General features: G+C 38.0%; 2 protein-coding genes across 6 annotated transcripts; both read left to right on the top strand.

The window, feature by feature from the left end:
• Positions 1-75: 75 nt before the first annotated feature.
• Positions 76-1,624, top strand: LOC131552462 (heat shock protein 30-like). The gene has a single exon (XM_058796269.1). It carries the CDS (start codon positions 396-398, stop codon positions 987-989), a length of 594 nt encoding a protein of 197 aa, XP_058652252.1. The 5' UTR covers positions 76-395; the 3' UTR covers positions 990-1,624.
• A 5,303-nt stretch (positions 1,625-6,927) lies between these two features.
• LOC131552036 (E3 SUMO-protein ligase RanBP2-like) lies at positions 6,928-17,136 on the top strand. 5 transcript variants are annotated; one of them, XM_058795421.1, is made up of 11 exons: positions 6,928-7,546; positions 8,157-8,252; positions 8,333-8,566; positions 9,125-9,284; positions 10,237-11,172; positions 11,702-11,776; positions 12,340-12,426; positions 12,792-12,925; positions 13,005-13,278; positions 13,359-13,693; positions 15,258-17,136. In XM_058795421.1, the coding sequence occupies exons 1-11, from the start codon at positions 6,974-6,976 to the stop codon at positions 15,564-15,566; spliced, it is 3,213 nt and encodes a 1,070-aa protein (XP_058651404.1). In that variant the 5' UTR covers positions 6,928-6,973; the 3' UTR covers positions 15,567-17,136. The 5 variants fall into 5 exon arrangements, with proteins under 5 accessions (XP_058651404.1, XP_058651403.1, XP_058651402.1 ...); XM_058795420.1 differs by having other exon boundaries at positions 11,699-11,776; XM_058795419.1 differs by having other exon boundaries at positions 11,699-11,776; positions 12,337-12,426.
• The last annotated feature ends 4,064 nt before the right edge of the window (positions 17,137-21,200 follow it).

Here is a 21,200-nt window from a genome sequence, read left to right as displayed (position 1 = left end):
TTTTATTTCTTTATTTTACTTTTTTTTATTGCAGAACTTGTAAAAACTTACAAGAACAGGTGGGGGCATGGATGTATTCTTACAAAGAATAATCCTAAAAAACAAGGTCAGAAAAAAAAAACATAAAATGGTTTTGTGCATATTCAGTTATGGTGTTTATTGGTCATCTTCTAAAATGAGAGTGTGACTGGTGAGGCATCATCACTTCTCTCTATGCTGCCCCCGATGGACGAATCCGGAACTACCTGGAAAGTTCATGAACTTGCTGGTGCTGATGAACACACAGTATAAAGCTAAGAGACTCACAGAACTGGAGTCAAATCTAAAAGCCTTACGACGCCACCAGAGAGACAACTCGACCGAGGAGCAAAAGTAGATCACAAAAGCCACTGAAAATGTTGAGCCTGCATGGATTCCAGCCTTCCCTCAGCTCATTCATGGGAATGGACTGGCCAGTGCGCAGTCTCTGGCCGGAGATCACATCTCTTTACAGACACGGAGAGCAACCGCAGGAGCTGAAGAGCAGCCTGGAGCAGCTGGAGAAACTTCAGCACAAGATCTTTGAGGAGATCCACCAGATGCCACCCTCGCAGGAGATCTACCCAGTCGCCTGCACAGTGGAGAAAGAGGGAAGAGGCTTTGCTTTGACGCTGGACACTAAAGACTTTTCCCCAGAAGAACTGTCGGTCAGACAGGTGGGCAGGAAGCTGCATGTCAGCGGAAAGAGCGAGAAGAAGCAGGAGGATGGGAAGGGCTCGTACTCTTACAGAACCCAAGAGTTCAGACGGGTGTTTGATCTGCCTCAAGGAGTGAATCCCGAGGCGGTGACCTGCTCCATGGCTGATGGAAAGCTCTACATACAGGCACCAGTAAATCAGCCATCTGAAGCAGCTGAGAGGATGCTGCCCACTGACTGTCAAACTGTGAAGACAACGCAGCCAGAGACAGCCGAGACACAACACGACTCCAGCGCCACACAGAAGAGCTGAAAGACCTGAGGACAAGACCTGCTCAACCCTGCTGGACTATATTACATGATGATGTCTCATTTTTTTTTTTTTTTAAATATAAATCTTGTGTCTTTGTTTATTGTTTTGTAGTTCAAGTGATGATTTTCTATTGAACTGAATATAAATATAATGACTTAAAATGCATCTTCCGTTGATTTGTTCTTCTCTTCATTGTAAAAAATGTAAACCAAACCCAGAAATCATGCCTTTAACAGTGAAAAACTCCAAAACTCATTTTGTCCGAAACAGATTATTAAACATTATCTTTGTAAATACTCATCTACAATAACAAATGCTGGAAAATATTTACAGTAATGAATAAAATGACATTAAAATTTCAACTCTGACATCGTCTTATAATGTTACAGTGGTAAATGATAAACATCTAAATTGAAATCTAAAACTAAAAAGTGTATATTAAAAATATTAAAAATTAACATTTTACTACTGATGGAAAGTCAGCACATTTAGTCAGTGCTGATGTCTGATCTTTAGTGTTGGGCAGTTGGGTCACTACAAGTCTAGTGAAGCTGTTAGTTTCACTGCATATAGCGTTGCTAACTTTTAAATGATCTAGTTTTTTGGTAGGAGAGCTACTTTATTTTTGTAGCAGCAGGGCATTGATATAAGCTATAACAGTGCGTTCTTGGATGAAATATAAATCACAATAAGCTTTACTGCAGACAAACAAAAACTATTTATTACCAACAAATTACAGGTTTTTAAGAATTTGCTAAAAGTAAAGAAATAGGTCCAGGGCACCTAGACGTTGGGTGTCATTCACTAATAATTGCATAGATCATTCATATTTATGCGCACATTTAAACTTCTCACAAAACTTTACACGTAATTCACAATAGGTGTGTACGCACATGAATTTGTTCTTAACCTCATCTTAATGTTAGTGAATTTGGAGTTATACATTTCATCATAACTATACATAAAATTATATATAATATATAACTATTATCCTAAGATGAAACATTTATTTTGTCTTAACTATATAGCTTGTGTTAAGATCCAATATCTTACTGACACCGATTATTAAAGGTGGCATGTGATGTGTTTTCATGTTTTCCTTTTTCTTCAGTGTGTTATGTAGCTGTTTGTGCATGTATAAGATCTGCAAAGTTACAAAGCTCCAAGTCTCTTTCATATCTGAAAGAGAAGGCTGATCCAGAAATCGCCTCAATCCAATTCTCCCTCACATATATACGTCATTATGTGGAAACATTTGCATAATGCCGCCCAATTGTATAAGAAGGTGTGGTTCAGGTAACGCAGTAGTGTTGTTCTCGCCATATTGTGGAGATGCAGTGTGTATCTATGCGACAGCCAAAGCACTTTGTTTGGCCTCCTGAAAGTGGACGCAATTAGGAATCAGTGGTTAAGATGTTTTTACAGTACTGTTCCAGAACAGTACAAACCAAATGTTCAAGTGCGTGCAGCACATTTTACGAAGAGCAGTTTCCTGAAGCAGGGAGAATAAAAGGCCAGCTGTGCACAAAGGCTGTGGGGGAATTACATCATTGCTAGGGCATTTCTGAATCAGAGCCTGTAAATGTGTTTTATTATTTGCTATTGACTGTTCAAATGCAGAGTTTGGTGAAGTGTAGAATAACCCATATTGGTTGTCATTCTTACGATCACAAGTACAGAGATGGATTTATGTTTACAAATATCTTCTGTTCTTCATTTATATCTGTCGGCGAAAAGACGACAAACATATGTGTTCTGTTTCACACTGTACACTTAGCACACACCCATTGTGCTTTGTGCTACACTGGTGGCATCACATGCAGGTTTTTACCACTGATATGTTCTGCTCAATTCGTGTTTGCAAAGTTAATCCTGATCAATCGGTCATCTTTGTTTTCATAATTTGACTCGGGCTCGAACTGATAGTAAAACTGACAACATTAATAACTGTTCTTATAATTGCTTTGGAAGCTGAAGCTCACAGTTATGGTAAAGGAGCATTAGATTTCTAACACACACTTGAGATGTTCGGCCAATCACAATGCAATGGGTCAGCTGGCCAATCAGAGCACACTGCGCTTTTCTGAAAGAGAGTCTTTGTGGAAATTGACTTGTTGTAGAAAGACTGGCCATAAAGGAGCTTCAATAAAGTATAGTATGTGAAAAATAATGTGAACATGCTAACATATTCTATTACGCCCAATAAACAAAATAATGATCTTTAAAAATAGCATCATATGACTCCTTTAAGACTGACCAGGGCATGTGCTCTTAGAGTACAAATGTTCATACACAGGTTTCACACACAAATTTGTGCACACACATGCTCAGTGAATGAGACCTATAGTGGCAAATAAACACATGAAAATATACTCGATGTACTTTTACTTGTAATTGAGTATAATTTCAGCAATGTAACAGTACTTGTACTTGAGTACAAATTTTCAGTACTCTTTCCACTACTGCTTGTAATCTTGGATTGTTTGTCTGAGACTGACATTTAGTAAACATTAAATTATCAGTGTTCCCTATTCTAGTCCAGAAGAGTCACTTTCCCACAGAGTTTAGTTTGATCTTTGAGCCTCACGTCACAGAAGTCAGTTAATTTTCAGCAAATAGAGACTCTTTCACCTTGATATCACACCATACAGACAGACTGTCTGTTCCCCGAACTAGAAAATACAAAAAATATATATAATACAGAGAAACAAATGATAAAGCTTGGCTTACTGAATACCAGGTCCCTTTCTACGAAAGCGCTTTTTGTAAATGATATGATCACTGATCATAACCTAGATGTGCTCTGTTTGACAGAAACCTGGCTAAAACCAAATTATTTTAAATAAATATTTTAAACGAGTCTACCCCCCAAGATTACTGTTAAATAAAATGAACCGCGTCCAAAAGGCAAGTATTCTCAGTATTTCTCAGAGGGCAGGCTTTAAGTATAACTCCTTTGAAGTAATGGTGCTTCATATAATGTTATCCAGAGAAACAAGTGTTAATGATAAATCCCCTGTGATGTTTGTACTGGCTACTGTATACAGGCCACCAGGGCACCATACAGACTTTATTAAAGAATTCGCTGATCTTCTATCGGAGTTAGTGCTGACAGCAGATAAAGTCCTAATTGTTGGTGATTTTAATATCCACGATGATAATGAAAATGATGCATTAGGATCAGCATTCATAGACATTCTGAACTCTATTGGTGTTAAACAACATGTCTCAGGACCTACTCATTGTTGAAATCATACTCTAGATTTAATACTGTCACATGGAATTGATGTTAATGGTATTGAAATTCTGCAGCAAAGTGATGATATCTCAGATCATTATCTAGTCTTGTGTAACCTCCATATAGCTAAAACTGTAAATTCTACTCCTTGTTACAAATACATTTACATTTATGCATTTAGCAGACGCTTTTATCCAAAGCGACTTACATTGCATTCAAGTTACAGTTTTTACATTTTATCAGCTCTTGCTTTCCCTGGGAATCGAACCCATGATCTTGGCGTTGCTAGCGCCATGCTCTACTATTTGAGCTACATGAATGGTAGAACCATCACTACTACCACAAACGACTGCTTTGTAAATAATCTTCCTGATTTATCTCAATTCCTCAACATATCCAACAGCACATAAAAACTTAATGATGTAACAGAAATGCTAATTCATGCGTTTATGACCTCAAGGTTAGATTATTGTAATGCTTCATTGAGTGGTTGTTCTGCACGCTTAATAAACAAACTACAGTTGGTCCAAAATGCAGCAGCTAGAGTTCTTACTGGAACCAGGAATTATGACCATATTAGCCCGGTTCTGTCAACACTGCACTGGCTCCCTGTTAAACATCGTATAGATTTTAAAATCTTGTTAATTACTTATAAAACCCTGAATGGTTTAGCTCCTCAGTACTTGAGCGAGCTCTTATCATGTTATAGTCCTCCACGTCCAATGCGTTCTCAAAACTCTGGCCATTTGATAATACCTAGAATATCAAAATCAACTCCGGGCGGCAGAACTTTTTCCTATTTAGCGCCCAAACTCTGGAGCAATCTATCTAATTCAATTCAATTCAAGTTTATTTGTATAGCGCTTTTTACGATACAATCGTTGCAAAGCAGCTTTACAGGAAATTAAGTTTCTACTATATATATATGCACACACATATGCACACATGCACATATATATACATACATATACGGTGAGCGTGATTTCACCAAGTACAACATGTTCCTGGATCAACATCTTTGTTGATCCTGGAACGTCATTCCAATCAACCAATCAGAATTGAGGGATAACTTTTCAGGAAATGTAAGTTTTAGGCTTATGATCAGGGTTAGGTGCTTCGACACCCTTGTTAATCAGCTATCATTTCTCACTGATTTTAGGAATAAATTATGGGTAGGGTTAGGTTTAGGGGTAGAGATTGGGTTAAGTCTATATTTTTGGACAATAATGTTGATCCAGGATCAACAAAAGATGTTGATCCAGGAACATGTCTTACTTGGCAAAATCACGGCAACCATACATATACACATACACACAGAAGAAACCCAATATATTTAAGTTATGACAGACTTAACTTGGTAATTATGTGTTGTCTGAGGGTTGGCATCCTCCGTGGTCCTCTGAGGTGTTGCCATCATCTCTTCTCAGGTGTTTGGTCATCTCGGATCTTTTTAAGGGTTGGATCCAGACTGACGCTTCAGTAATTCCTAGTTACCATGGGATGTTAATAGAGACATAATTAGCGCAGCTGCTGTTCTATTCAAGCAAAAATTATTTGTTCAACCCAATCTAAAGAATTATAATGTACATTTGATCAGATATAAATGCAGTACAAGATTATAAGATGCATTATGTGAATGCTTGGCTAAAGAGATGTGTCTTTAATCTAGATTTGTGTCTGACACTCTCTCTGTGTATCTAACACTGTTCAGGAGGCAGACACACTCTGTCAGTTTAAATCTAGATTAAAGACACATCTCTTTAATATGGCGTACTACACTAACACACTAATACGCTTCTAATATTCAAATCTGTTAAAGTATTGTTAGGCTGATTAATTAGATCAACCAGAACCGGGAACATTTCCCATAACACCCAATGTACTTGTTACATCGTAAGAAGAATGGCATCTACGCTAATATTAGTCTGTTTCTTTCTTATTTCGAGATCACCGTAGCCACCAGATCCAGTCCGTATCCAGATCAGATGGTGGATCAGCACCTAGAGATGACCTCTACAGCCCTGAATGTCAGCTGAGATCAGGACACCTAGATGAGCCCCAGAGACAGATCCCCAGTGAAGACCTCGTCACCTAGATGGCCATCAGGACAAGACCTCGGGAACCAGATGAGTCCTTTACACAATCTGACTTTGCTGCAGTTGGAATTGAACTGCGGGTTCGTCTGGTCAGAGGAGAACTGACCCCCGACTGAGCCTGGTTTCTCCCAAGGTTTTTCTCCATTCTGTCACTGATGGAGTTTTGGTTCCTTGCCGCTGTCGCCTCTGGCTTGCTTAATTTCCAGCGATATCGTCGACTTGATTGCACAGATACTATTTAAACTGAACTGAGCTGGATGATGACATCACTGAATTCAATAATGCAATGCCTTTAACTAAAAATTGAGTGTTTAATCTTGTCATTTTACATTATTAACACTATTTTCCTATTCTGAAAGTTGCTTTGACACACTCTGTATTGTTAAAAGCGCTATATAAATAAAGGTGACTTGACTTGATATTTGATTAAAGACACCTGAATCAACAAGCCAGAGTCTTTGTATTCACTTTAATAACAGCTAGGTGTGTCGAGTTGGCATGAGGAACCTGCTTTACTCAAAGACAAACCTGTTTTACACACGTGACTCAAACACAGAAGCAGGAAACAGGAATCATCCGAGTTCAGGGAAAGTGAAACTGAAGAGCGGTTGAGCTGTTGTGTGTTTGCGTCTCTGTATTCATGCAGTAAAATGGCAGAAGCCAGAATTTCTCAGGCTGAGTTCTTGTGTCCACTGTGTCAGGATCTCCTGAAGGATCCAGTGGCCATTCCCTGTGGACACAGTTACTGTCAGAGCTGTATTTCAGGCTTCTGGGATCAGGAGGATCAGACGAGAGTCTACAGCTGCCCTCAGTGCACACAGACCTTCAGTCCAAGACCTGCTTTAGCTAGAATCACCGTGCTGGCTGAAATGGTGGAGAAACTGAAGAAGACCAGACTTACTGCTGACTGTTACGCTGGAGCTGGAGATGTGCAGTGTGACGTCTGTACTGGAAGAAAATACAAAGCCATCAAGTCCTGTCTGGTGTGTCTGAACTCTTACTGTCAGAATCACCTCGAACAACATGAGAGTTTCTTTAAAGGAAAGAGACACAAAGTGACTGATGCCACTGGACGACTGCAGGAGATGATCTGCCAGAAACATGAGAAGCTCCTTGAGGTTTTCTGTCACACTGACCAGAAATGTATATGTGTGCTGTGTGCGATGGATGAACATAAAAACCATGACACTGTATCAGCTGCGGCACAGATGACAGAGACACAGGTATTTAGAACTAGACACTGATGAAATATTGTTAACACATTGTCTTGTTTATACTGGCACCCATATTAACAGCTTACAGCATACGCACTGTGCATGCATGTCAGCAGAAATGAACAGCAGTTGCAAGAAGAGTTTCACTGCCAAGTCTGAAAATGCATTGTAAACCTTTGTCAATATAATCTTTCATAAAATTGGCCTTGATTAAGCAACATAAAATAATGGAGTGAAATGTTCTATCAGTCAAAATGCAGGTTAAATGCAGTGATAGGTGACTTTCTATATCTGACCGAATCCAGATTTCATTTATTTATAGCTTCACTAAAGTTTATTTTCTGTGTTGAGCTGCAGGTCTGTTAAACAGTAGGAACACTGTCTGTGTGAAGTTCTAAGTCTGCGTCAGTTTACCTTTTATAATACTATGCTTGCAGTGTGAAACAGTCCTTATGCTCCATGTTAAATCATGTGTGATGATTGTAACCGATCATCCCTACTGGAGTTTGAACCTACAGCCACTGGTTATCAGTTCAGATAAACTGCCTCACCTTACTTTTACTGAATTCAATTGTCCATAGTAGTTTTCTGTGACATTTACTGTCACCCGTTTCTCCAGCACCAGCTGAAGGAGACGCAGAAGACGCTCCAGCAGAGAATCCAGCAGAGAGAGAAAGATCTCCAGCAGCTGAGAGAGGCTGTGGAGTCTCATAAGGTGAGTCTGGAGAAGAAGAGAAGTTTGTCTCAGTCTCAGTTCAGACTCACTGAAGCCTGAATCACTGTGTGTCCTAACAGCGCTCTGCACAGACAGCAGTGGAGGACAGTGAGAGGATCTTTACTGAGCTCATCCGCTCCATTGAGAGACGCCGCTCTGAGCTGATACGGCTGATCAGAGATCAGGAAAAGCAAGCAGTGAGTCGAGCTGAAGGACGACTGGAGCGACTGGAGCAGGAGATCAATGATCTGAGGAGGAGAGACGCTGAGCTGGAGCAGCTTTCACACACACAGGATCACATCCGGTTCCTGCAGGTAACACAGATCTAGAAGAACAGGATCATAGTGGACTTGAGCAGATCCTGCTGTGACACCAGACTCACAGAGAAACATTTCATTAGAGCAGAATGTGACAAAACTTCACTAACATTTCACCTTTTTAACTAATATTTCTTTCTGATTTGAGACCAAATAAAACCTGACCGTGTCTTAAGGGTCCTTGTGAATTTTCAGTGTCATTAACAGCTCCAAAGTTATAAATAATGGTATGTATACTCATAGCCTTTGAGCTACTTTTGCTGAGCAACTCAACTCAACCCGACCATTAATGTGCTTGAGCTGTTAGATGTGCATTTATATTCTTAGTAGATGTTTCATCATCCAAACGGTTGTCTAGAAAGTTCACATATAGTGTAAGCGGCAAATACTAGAGTCTGTAGCTCTAATGTGATTTAATGAATATGAGAAGAATGAAGCTGATGCTGTGAAAGTGCTGGATTGAGGTGAAATACTAAAGATCAGTCAAATCTGATGTTGGAGCAGGTTATTTGGTGAAGTGTGGAGCTGATGAGTTTTGATTTCTGTTTTCTGTAGAGTTTCCAGTCTCTCTCAGCTCCTCCTGAATCTACAGACGTAAATGATGATCTCTTCAGTTCTCTCGTCTCTTCTGATGATCTGAGAGAATCTGTTCATCAGCTGAGAGACAAACTGGAGGATTTCTGCAAAGTGGAGCTCAAGAAGATCTCAGACAGAGGTAAAGTCCTGGATATACATCTGCTCTCAGAAATGAGTCCTCCATCATCTCATAGCATGTTAAAAATCTAAGAAATATCTTCACATAATATATTTGTATTTATTATACAGTTTTCTTATACGTTTCCTATTATTTTCATTCTTATACATTTTTAAAATGTATATCTTTTATATTTACATATATAATATCAACATATTGACAGGTTTTAGGATATATGTGAATAAACAATTTACACAGGAGGTATGTGTTTACATGTAGGATATAATAAATTACATATTTACAAACACATTAGGGATTTTATTTATGGTTCTATGAGTCTGTGCCACATATGTTTAAAGGACACCTATTATGCCCCCTTTTACAAAATTTAATATAAGTCTCAGATGTACTTGAGTAATAAAGTAATTATACTACTATTATTTTATTTAATACTACTATAAAATTATTATTGCAATTTCATTTCTTAAGGATTAATCACACACTTGCCTTCCACATTTTAATTATAACAGTAGACCTGTGTTGTGCAGCACTTTATTTATCAAAAAAAAAAAAAAAAAAAAAAGGATTTGTTTAATTTTCAGTTGGTTAAAAGATAAGTTAAAGTAATGTTTATGCCTTCATTGGATTACCAGTAAAGTTACAATATACAATGCAAATATCTGGGGAAACCAAAATAAAATTTATAGGGCCCTATTATTGTAAACGAATTAATAAACTGTTGTTTTATGAATTCAATTAAGAGAAAAAAAAAATCTAATGTATTTCATAAGGCCCTAAATATGTAATTTTTGTTAAACTTTTGAACATACTGAGAACATAACAAGTTTTAACAAGGTTATTAAAAGGTTTTAGATTTGCCTTCATAAAACCTGCAGAAACACTAAAAATGGAGAACCACATTTGTATACAACAATTAAGACCTGCTTAAAACCAGTCCTTTTATTTGTCTCAGTTGCTACTACTACAGGTCCCTCTGTGTGCTACAATCAGTCTCCAGCATATCCTCAGATTTCATCCAAAAAAACTGATCTCGTAACTCCTTCTACACCAAAGGTGAAACCTGAAGAGGATCTCAAAGGCTCTGCCCCAGTGGCTCCTCCGGCCAAATTGTTTTCTTTAGGACTGTCTGGAGATTCTGCTAAGAACACCGCCAGCACTGATGTCAGTTTGAAGGGCATCTTATTTGGATCTCAAAAACCAGTTTCATTTGGGTTTGGATTAAAGGATGCTGTGGTGACATCTGCTGGCTCTGGAGCTCAGGCTAAGAAGAAAACAATCAAGGCAGATGCACTACAACATAAGAAAATGTCAGCAGCTCCAGCGGTCCCATGTGACACTGCCCCCTGCAGCACTGAAAAAAGTAATGCAACACCACAAGGAGGGTTGGCTAAAAGAGATGGACCGTGGGATTGTGACACTTTCCTGGGTGGAAATAAGGCCACATCTAGCCACATCATTTTGTGTGAGACAGCAAAACCAAATATGAAAAACAAGACCTCTGCTGCTCCGTCAGTTTCCTCTTTTGTTGTCTGCCAACCTGCTGCGACAGCATTTACAGCCAATGCAGGCAATGCTTTTCAGTTCGGTACAAGAACTGATAAAGCATCCTTAGAAGGCTTCAAGATTGAGTCCTCTACAACAGAGGCTGAAAAGTCATCAAGCAGTTCAAATGTTTCATTTTCCGTGCCAGTGCCCATTGATGTATTTAAGTCTGGTATTGCAAAATCTGAGGCAGAAACATCAGACAAACAGTCACAAAATGGATCTACATCAGACCTCCTCAAAAATGTTGCTGAAGTTCACAAAGAGGAAGAAAAAGAGGCAGCCCCAAGTTCCTCAGATCAGTCTGTAGATGCTTCCGGTCGTGATAATAGTCCCCTCAATACTGGTAAGCCTAAATCCTTTAGTTGTGCCATTCCCTTTGTTATTAAGTCAATATCTTAGGCTTGTTTGAACCTTAACAACTAGAAAAGGCAACATCAATTTAAATGTAACAAAAGTAAACCTCTACTGCATCTTGCCATTTTGATTTCACCTCTCATAAGTACTGTCCTGTTACTGTAGTTATGGTTGACTTGATTTCTGTATTCTGACATATTTCTGAGTGAAACAGCTTTAAGAATGTGAAAAACTATAGGGCGGGACTTGTCTTTATTTATTACCACAAATATAAAATTCAAGCCAGGCAGTGATAACAATGTCCTATTTGGATGTTCTGGTGAACTGTCAGTCATATGCAAGATTTCTCCAGTCATTTAGTACACTTAAACTCCTGAAAGCTCACGCTCATTCGCATATGCTTTTCATCGCCATGTCTAGTATCCACAGCTTCTATCTAAATAAGACGTTCTGTGTCATTATGAGAAATGATTCACCTCAGATATACACCAGTGTATTTTCACTCTGTTGCACAGAAGGAGATTCTGAAAGCGCAGTGAGGGATCTGAAGGGAAAGCCGTATGTGGCTGGAGCTGATGGAGCATCTGATCATAGTAGGTTGCTCTTGTGAGATGCATTGCTGAGACTAGTTCAGGCATCAGGGGTTTAGCATTTGCACATGTTTTCCAGTTTTGTCAGTTTAAACATTCAAGCAAAGGAGTGACTTGACTTTGGAGCTCCGGAGGCCAAACCTTACTTCATATTGAAGTGATTTTACTATGATTACATAGACCAGCAGCAAACATGTGAGGTTGTCATGGCAACCAGAATATTGCATGCAACTTACATAAAAGGGTTGTGCTACATCTGTTTTTGCTGTGCTAAACTTTATTTTATTTTATTCTTATGACAAGGCAAAGTTCTATGAGAGCAGTAATATATATATATATATATATATATATATATATATATGTATGTGTGTGTGTGTGTGTCTGTGTATTCTTCTGTTGGCCCTATTCAGACAGGAAAGGATAAAAAGTACAATGACAGGATAGAAATCATGATGAGTGAGGATCAGGGTCTGAGAGTAAAGTAAAGGGACACTCAAACAAGCTTGAAATAATTTGCCTGCTGAATGTTGTTTAGTGTGTGACGTGTGTTTGCTCTGCTCCAGCAGGTCTTTCTTTAGGATTTGCATCTGCAGGTTTGTTTTCATTTACAGACCTGACAAAGAGTACAGAGGAATTTGCATTTGTCAAAAAAGGTCAGTGCCTAATAATTGTCTTCTGACAATAATTAGTGTTTTTATTGCATACAGTAAATGCAGTTTTGGTTGTTTTTAAAGACCTACACATTTAATCATTCAATTTTCATGACCTGAAGATTGAATGATGTACATTTCTTCATTTTATAATAATGTGTTTTCTGATGTCATGCTAGTGTTCAGGCCTGTTGTCCAAAATCTTGTTTTATGAGCTAATGTTAGTTTTTTTTTTGCATGTTTCTGACTTCATTGGAAGTATTAATATGAATTAGTATTATAAAAGTGCTAGTATAAGCATACTGCTGCTGTCAGTATTAATGTTGGCAGCTGTGATGTCTTCAGCTCATTTTTTTTTGTTTCTACAGATCCTAATTTTACATGGTCAGATGCCGGAGCCAAAGTTTTTGGATGTGCAGCTACAAAAAATGAAGAAAAAGAGGAGGGCGGTGATGATGATAATGACGAGATCCACTTCGAGCCGATCGTGTCTCTGCCTGAGGTGAGCGTTTGCTGTAATGCTGTTAGCTGTGCTCTTCACGTCTCTAGAGAAGTGTGACATGTTGACGTGTCTCCTGCAGGTGGAGGTGAGGTCCGGTGAGGAGGACGAAGAGATCCTGTACAAAGAAAGAGCCAAACTGTACCGTTGGGATCGTGAGCTCAATCAGTGGAAGGAGCGTGGCGTGGGAGACATCAAGATCCTCTACCACCCCGTGAAAAAGCGCTACCGTGTGGTGATGAGACGCGAGCAGGTGCTAAAAGTCTGCACCAACCACACCATCAACCAGAGCATCGAGCTCAAGCCCATGAACACCTCAGCTAACGCGCTGGTGTGGACCGCCACTGACCACTCCGGTACAAGTCTCACTCCTCACCTCATACACATATCTCTCTTTCGCGTCTCTTCACATCTGCATGTTTGTTCACACACACAGAGGGTGATGGGAAAGTCGAGCAGCTGGCGGCCAGGTTCAAGACTCCAGAGCTGGCCGAGTCCTTCAGACGAGTGTTCACCGACTGCCAGAGCCGCATGACGCAGACTGACGCTGCTCAGACGTCCGCCGCTGAGGCGCTTTCACGAGAGTCCAACCCTGTGGTGTTCTTCAACATCGCCATAGATGGTGAGGATGCTGGGAGAATCATCATGGAGCTCTTCGCTCACATTGTCCCCAAAACAGCGGAGAACTTCCGGGCTCTGTGTACGACAGAGAAGGGCTTCGGTTACCATCAGTCTGTCTTCCACAGGATCGTCCCGGGCTTCATGTGTCAGGTGAGAACCTACTGTTATGAAAATACATATTCTCAATGTCAAAACAATCATTATTGCAATTGTTATCTATAAAATCAACAAATAATGCACATCTGTCAATAATGGGCAAGTTAGGGTCTGACGATCATACATATTGATAATAACAGCATTGATAATAGCACTGATAATCCGCAGTGAAAACAATTCAAGTTAAAACATAACACAAAGTGTTGCAGGAACTCGTGACATGGCAGCCTTCCTCTCTGCCATTTTAATCTGAAATCGCAATATAGCATGGCTACTTGTGATGTTGCTTTTATACAAACGTTCGATGGAACAAGTGTGTAAATACATAAGAAACAACCACCTTTTGTTTGAAAATCTATTTCCTTCCACCACTGATTCAATTCTCTGTTTGACAGTTTGAGACGAAGCCTCTAATTCGAAAACGTCACTTTAGAACTAGTAACGAACTACTGCTGCCGCTACCATTCTACTCGTTTAACCGCAAACTGCCCCATACAGATTTGGAGCAAAAATGACAAAGGCGGGGCAAATTTAATTTGGGCTTGGCGACATGTGCCGCTCTGCCTAAATATGTCATCCAGATTGCACTCTGGGGCTACTCTTCATCTCTACTTTTTGCTTTATATTTTGAAATTATAAAATCATTATTATAAAATATTAAATCAGCAAGAAATCAAATTTTGGGGTGGGGGGTGTATAAAGTAAGAAAAGTCACAAAGTGCCTTGAAAAACAAAGTTTTATGAAATGATAGACCTCACACTTTACTCTAACTCATTTTTTAAAAGAACAAAAACATAAATTATAGGCATTTTACCTGCTCCATAAACAATTTTATATAGGCTGCCTTATTATCCAAGGTGTTGAGATTTTTATAATACACATGAACTTGTTTTCAATATACAAATTAAGATTACAAATTAATTAACATTACAATATAGTTGTGGTGTAAACTCCACTAATCTCTTACATTTAGAACAATTTTTAGAACTTTATAGTTAAAGTTATCATTATTGTTCTCGGTGTGAGCGGGTCTTAACACATAGCTTGAAAGACCTCTCAGCTAATCAGATTTCAGCACCAGAAGTAACTACTGTAGAAAATGAAATAAACATTAACTGATATAAAATATATTTAAAAACATAATAATAATAATAAATAAACATTTTATTCAAAATTTTTCCAGGGCACCAATTCCATATAATCTGAAGAACTAAAATAACTAAAACTAAATAGACTAAAAGTTATAAATAAACATGAATAAAAATGATGTCAAAATAAAAATGACAAAAACAGAATGTCTAAAAAATGTAAAATAAAAACAGAAAATATAAAAGCTGTTATTCTAAATATTAACAAAAAATAATCAAAGAAACTAGATCTGCTGAATGTCTGGAGCAAGACGGGTCAGAATTGAACATTGCAAACTAAACATATCAAACACTAGATATAAACAGAGACGTTCATGGCAAATATCTGGAGTGTTTCTGCTTCTAGCTTTGGTTTTTTTTTTATGGCTATTTAAACAAGTGTTTGTGTTTTTGTCCTGCTGTCGCTCAGGGTGGTGATATCACCAGTCAGGATGGGACGGGAGGAAAATCCATCTACGGAAAGATGTTTGAAGACGAGAGCTTTGAGGTGAGGCATACAGGGCCGGGGCTGCTGTCCATGGCCAACCGTGGCAGAGATACCAACAACTCACAGTTCTTCATCACCCTCAAGAAAGCAGAGAACTTGGACTTCAAGCACGTGGCCTTTGGCTTCATCAGAGAGGGCATAGATGTGGTGAGGAGAATCGGAGAGCTGGGCACTAAAGATGGGAAACCCACGAAAACGATCACGATCTCAGACTGTGGACAGATTAAGTGAACTTTTCTATGCAAACAACTCTTCATCATCATGTTTGAGATTGTGTTTCCTGAACTCTTGTGTAAATCAGGACTTGCATATGCAGTGGTTTTATATTTGTCCTGTTGGTGTGTTATAAAGTGCACAGCACTAGTTGACAATGAAGCTTATGCTTTGCAAAAAAGAAGAAAAAAACGGTAACGCTTTAGATTACAGCCCACAATTTACAGTGCAAGTAAACACAATTTACAGCGTAACTTTTGTTTGTAATTATAGTGTACCTATAGAGTACCGTTGTGTTTGGGGCAAGGTTAATATCGTTTTCAAATTTGCTATAAAATTCAGTTTAGTTTTTATTAGTTTCATGAATATTTTTGTTAGTTTTAGTTTAGTTTTTATTTCGTGAATACATTTTTATTTAGTTTTTATATAGTTTAGTTTCAGTTTTAATTAAAGTTTAGCAGAATTAACAGATCACTTCCAGAGCGCAGGTCAAAGAAAGACGTAGTCTAGCGACACAAAATTAATGCATGCTGAGATTGATTAGATGGTAAAAGTATACAAATATACACCAAAGGAAGCAGTCAAGCCTTTTTAATCTACACAAGTTGTGCTTAATGTCATATCTAATGATGTGTGTTGAGATATTTAATATGAATGTATTTTTTTCTCATTTAACCATAATTATGATATTGTACTGTATACTGTCGTGTCTTGTTCACTTTTCTGTGAACAGCCGTGCATTAATTCATAACTGGGACTGATGAAATTCAATAATGACGGCAATCGCATTTAACAGTAAAGGCTCATATTTGAATATGTTTTAATTTGTGAAGAATTAAAATAAAATACTTAATACTTTCTGGCAACAGTAATTAGTTACACTACTAGTTACATTACTTTTTCTTCATGTCCCACAGAAGTTGTAACTGTGTGTCATAAAATTCTTCTAGAATGTTACTAACAACATATTTCTGCCTCATCATTTGACCAAAATCCACATTGGATCACAGTCAGAAGTTATTACAAACACTCGATAGTGATTGATTGTGACATTCAAGTAGAAGTGTGGGTAACACTTTAGAATAGGCAACACTTATTCACCATTAACTACGACTTTTCCCTCAATAAACTCCTAATTTGCTGCTTATTAATAGTTAGTTGTTAAGTTTAGGTATTGGGTAGGATTAGGCATGTAGAATAAAATAAAGTGTTACCATGTGGTATATCTCATTAATTGTCATGTGTAGCTTGAATTGGAATTTCTCCGTTACCCATATATTATTATATTTCATTATGTATTTTATCAAATCACATAAGTTTGTAAGAAACTGTTTAATTTTCCCTAAAGATTTGTAATTATAGTAATATAATGTGCCACATGCTGATCAGAGGGATGTGGGTGGGATGTAATGCCAGAGTAAAGTAAAGTCGCAACTTACACAGTGTTCAGATCATCTTTTTTCCTGACAAAATCAATATAATGCAATATTTCTATCTGCTGAATGTAAGCTTTTCCATATTCCAAGCTTGCCTGCTGCACCGGGGACATCACATGCATGCGCAGTCATGAAAATTATGAAAATAAATCTAGGAATTATTTGATTTTTGGATTTTAAATCAGCGGGGTTGAGGCATCAAAAGTAAGCTGTTTTATGGTAACTGTATTATATTGTATGTTATATTGTTATATTATATGTATATTATTACTGAAATCTTATTAGTAATTAGTTACACTACTAGTTACTGCAAAAAGTAATAATATTACAGTAATTAAGTTACTAGTAAGTAGTTACTGCCCAACACTGGGCAAAAGTTAGGCTATTGTTTACAGAAAGGATGCGCGTTATTTTTCTGTTAATTATCATGTTGCGATGCGAGTCTGTTTTTCTTCAAAGCACCAGCTTAGAATGCCTAATGCTGGTTTGATTGCTTGTGTTACATGAGAAAATAAATAAGTTTGCCTACCTGATGTAACAGATTTAATGCGGGTGCGGTTCGGGTCGCGACTCGCGGTGGTTCTGGTCTGGTACAGAATTAAATTAGTGCTGCTGTCGGATAACGGCTCGGGTGTTGGTGTGCTGTTAAGTTCTGCTGGTGAACGTTTACCAAACAGGACCCGTGCATGACTCTGCTTTACTTTGCGTCTCTGATGCGCATTTACAGGTATTTCCCTAAACCGCCACATAGCTCATATATTTTTCAGCCAAGGGGTGAGAGATTACGAAAACGATTATTTATTTTTGATAATTATTATTTTATTTCAGTTAGTTTTTCAATAACTGTTGTTAGTTTCGTTTAAGTTTTTCAATTATTTTGACATTTTTATTTTATTTCAGTTTACAAAATAGTTTTTTCATCAATCGTTTTCGTATTAGTTTTAGTATTCGTTTACGAAAATAACCTTGGTTTGGGGAATAAAGCAGTTACAACCTGGAACGTTACAAATTAACTATACTGTAAGTATTTTGAAACTAGGGGTACCTATTCTAATATTACGTGGTATGAATGACATACTATGCTAAACAGCAGTTTTATATTTGCAAGCGATTTAGCAAAAACATACACTGTGTACCTTTTAATAGTACACATATAATAAACGCTGGGTTATTGTTTCAATCCTAAGGCTTGGTTGAGACTGTTAGATAAGGAAGCTGGATTGATTTATCCCAATTTGGGTTGATAATAGTAATAAGTAACCCAATGGTGCTGGCTTAGGAATGTGGACTTGCTTGAGATGAGTCTATCATGTTTGTAGCGCTCATGACAGAAATATGTGTGAAAAATAGAAGAAAACTAATCAAACCAAAAGGAGAGAGATTTTTTTAAACTGACTGCAGTGTTTTTCTCACAACATTGAGCGACGACTGATGAGCGGTAAAGCCCGGAACTAAACAGTCAAAATGGTGCTTGAGGACTGTGGATCAAAACGGTAAAATCAAATATGGTAAAATCCTATCGATTTGCTGTAATACACAGTTTAATCTAGAAATCTATAATTACAAAAAAGTTACGCTGTAAGTTCTGTTTACATACGCTGTAAATTGCGGGCTGCAATCTAAAAATCTTGTTACCGAAAAAAACTTTTCAAGTTTACAGGGCTTAACTGAACAGAATGTAAATCTTTTGAATACTTTCTTTGATAAATGTGTGTATTTGGCTGAAAGATCACTTTACTACTTTGAGGTCCCACACAAACACAGTCATGTTGCTTGCAGTTTTCAATCTCCTAAACATAAAATAAACATCAAAGTTAAGTGTGAAAAATGCTTCTGAATCAAATGAAATGAAGGTGCTTTATTTCTCCTATTGTTTTGACAAATGTTTCATGACTTCACCTGCCCATCCAGTCCTGATGGATAATGGCAAACAAACTTGGCTTGCTGTCTTTGACAGTGGCTCGAACCTGAGGCTCGGCTTGAGCTCTGAGTTCAACCCCCCATTGCGGTACTATGTAGAATGAGAATTGTGCAAAGTCCTGTATTCAATTAACTGGTAATTCAGCGGCAGGAAAAATGGGTTCTTACTCGTCACAGAAGTCAGTCAAAAATCCGTAAACAAATGCAAGTTTAATCAAAAAACAAAAATTACAAAAAATCCAGTTGGTTCTTGTGTCTTATGACATTACACTTGTTTAACTTGTATTTACTTAAACGCTTAATCACAAGTTTTTATCCATAAAGACAGCAAGACGGTAAGAAAACTGTTTCTCCCTTATTTCTCTGCCCGCACCTATTCAACCTCGTGTAACAGCACATGCGTGGCCATTAAAGAAACAGAACCGAAATTATACATCAGGTAACATAAGAAATAATACTGAAACATATACATAGGAAATATCAATATTGCCTCTTAAAGAAAGTTACAAAAATTATAATTTAATTATTACATGCAAATCAACACTCTAAGCAACAATAATAATATACAAATTATTGACATATTGAATTGGCTCTTACAAGAATAACAGAAATGGAGGAGAAGATGGGGAGGTGGAGGGATGGCAGAAGAATTGTTGCTGGGACAGCACAATGACCGCTGCTTACAGTATATACAGTATGTGTGAAAGGGGATAAAGTTGAGTGAATGTCATGGATATTCTCAAAGACAAGCTGACTTTGGCGCCTGTTTTGAGATTTCCAGACTTTTCACTTTCCTTCTTTATCCATACAGATGCGTGTGATGTTGGACTTGGTGCTGCCCTCATGCAAAGAGATGAAAATGGTACAGACGTTGTGGTGGCATATGAAAGTCGTGCCCTGCATAAGTCAGAAAGACCATATTCCACTCCAGAAAAGGAGTGTTTGGCCATCATCTGGTCCTTGAACACTTCAGGCCATATATAAAGGCTCTTCATGTGACAATCTTTTCAGACCACAGCAGTTTGAGATTAGTTTGAAATGGTTAAAGTCTCGCCCAAACCTCTTTGCCTAGATGGTGTTTCCGATTACAAGACTTTGAGTTTGACATTGTCCATAGGCCAGGGGCAAGTAATTAGCCCAGGCAAATGCAATTCAATGATCCAGTTACGGGAAGGATTTTGCAGATGTTGCAGTCACCACCCAGGAGACTAAACAAAGACTCACAACTGTGTATCACCCCCAAACAAACACGATGGAAGGGGTGAATCGGTCACTGAAGACTGACAAATTGCTGTAGCACCTCAGTTCAAGCGGCACGTGAACCGATCATCTCTTCCACTTTACTATAGCATGAAATAAACATGAATGCACATCAGAAGGTATCTTGTTTCAACCACCACTGACATTAATCTACTCTCCTGTCTGGTTTGCTCGTCATACAAAAATCAAAGATTCTGCGTTATGATTGGTCAGATCACCTGTCAATTAAACTTCCTGTGAAGGGTCACTTAGTCATTACAGGCCACACCCCAAACTGACTCAAATCAGAAAACTTCTCGAAAGCATTTTTTTCCCTTCAAAGAGCTCAAAGGGATGTAAAACATTTTGTGCCGATGTGAATGAGCCTGGGGACATGTGATTTAAAGACACTGAAGGTTTCAGATAAAAGTTTTTTGTTTTTTTTACTGTAGCCATCACAATTTCAGAGTTACTGAAAATTAAGAAAAAAATAAATAAATGTTATCTAGCTTATTATAGCAGTAACTTGTGGAAAGTTCTTACCACACGTCTGCTTCATGTAGTTACCTTGTATGCATATGCTACATTTCATAACCATCAGTCATTCCCACTGCAGCTTATTAGCCAGGTCCAGTGTTATGAACTTAAGTGCAAATGTTAAATTTAGGTTTATTATGTAGTGTTGTATTATACCACCAACTAGTTTCCGATGAATGTATGTGGGGGTGGCTGGGTAGGGGACAGGATGGATTTCATCTCTTGACACTAAAGTTTACCCAATTATCATGCACTACTTTGTAAGCTCAATAATCCACACATCACACCATTTCATTCATAAATTAGTTTATTGACAACGAACTCTAATGACAATAAATTGCATCGTGACTGCCATTCGGTTCTCTCTCTCATTTTTCATTCTACTTGCCATAAACATGAAATGGTACACAGAGAACAGTGACCCAATACAAGGTTTAATGCTTAATTTGTCATCAAACGGTTGCAGAGTTTTGGCAGTTGTGATGCCCCTGTGGGCAGATATTGACTCAACTGTACAGGT

This window comes from Onychostoma macrolepis, chromosome 13 (genome assembly GCF_012432095.1).
Source record: "Onychostoma macrolepis isolate SWU-2019 chromosome 13, ASM1243209v1, whole genome shotgun sequence".
NCBI lineage: Eukaryota > Metazoa > Chordata > Actinopteri > Cypriniformes > Cyprinidae > Onychostoma > Onychostoma macrolepis.
Note: the sequence above shows the minus strand (reverse complement) of the source record. Positions and strands in the feature narration are given on the sequence as shown.

Excerpts from the sequence above, each read along its gene's own strand:
- LOC131552462 (XM_058796269.1), top strand. The coding sequence starts at position 396 with ATGTTGAGCCTGCATGGATTCCAGCCTTCCCTCAGCTCATTCATGGGA.
- LOC131552036 (XM_058795419.1), top strand. The coding sequence starts at position 6,974 with ATGGCAGAAGCCAGAATTTCTCAGGCTGAGTTCTTGTGTCCACTGTGT. Across the intron at positions 7,547-8,156 it reads CACAGATGACAGAGACACAG|CACCAGCTGAAGGAGACGCA; the intron begins GTATTTAGAACT and ends CCGTTTCTCCAG. Across the intron at positions 12,926-13,004 it reads CGATCGTGTCTCTGCCTGAG|GTGGAGGTGAGGTCCGGTGA; the intron begins GTGAGCGTTTGC and ends TGTCTCCTGCAG.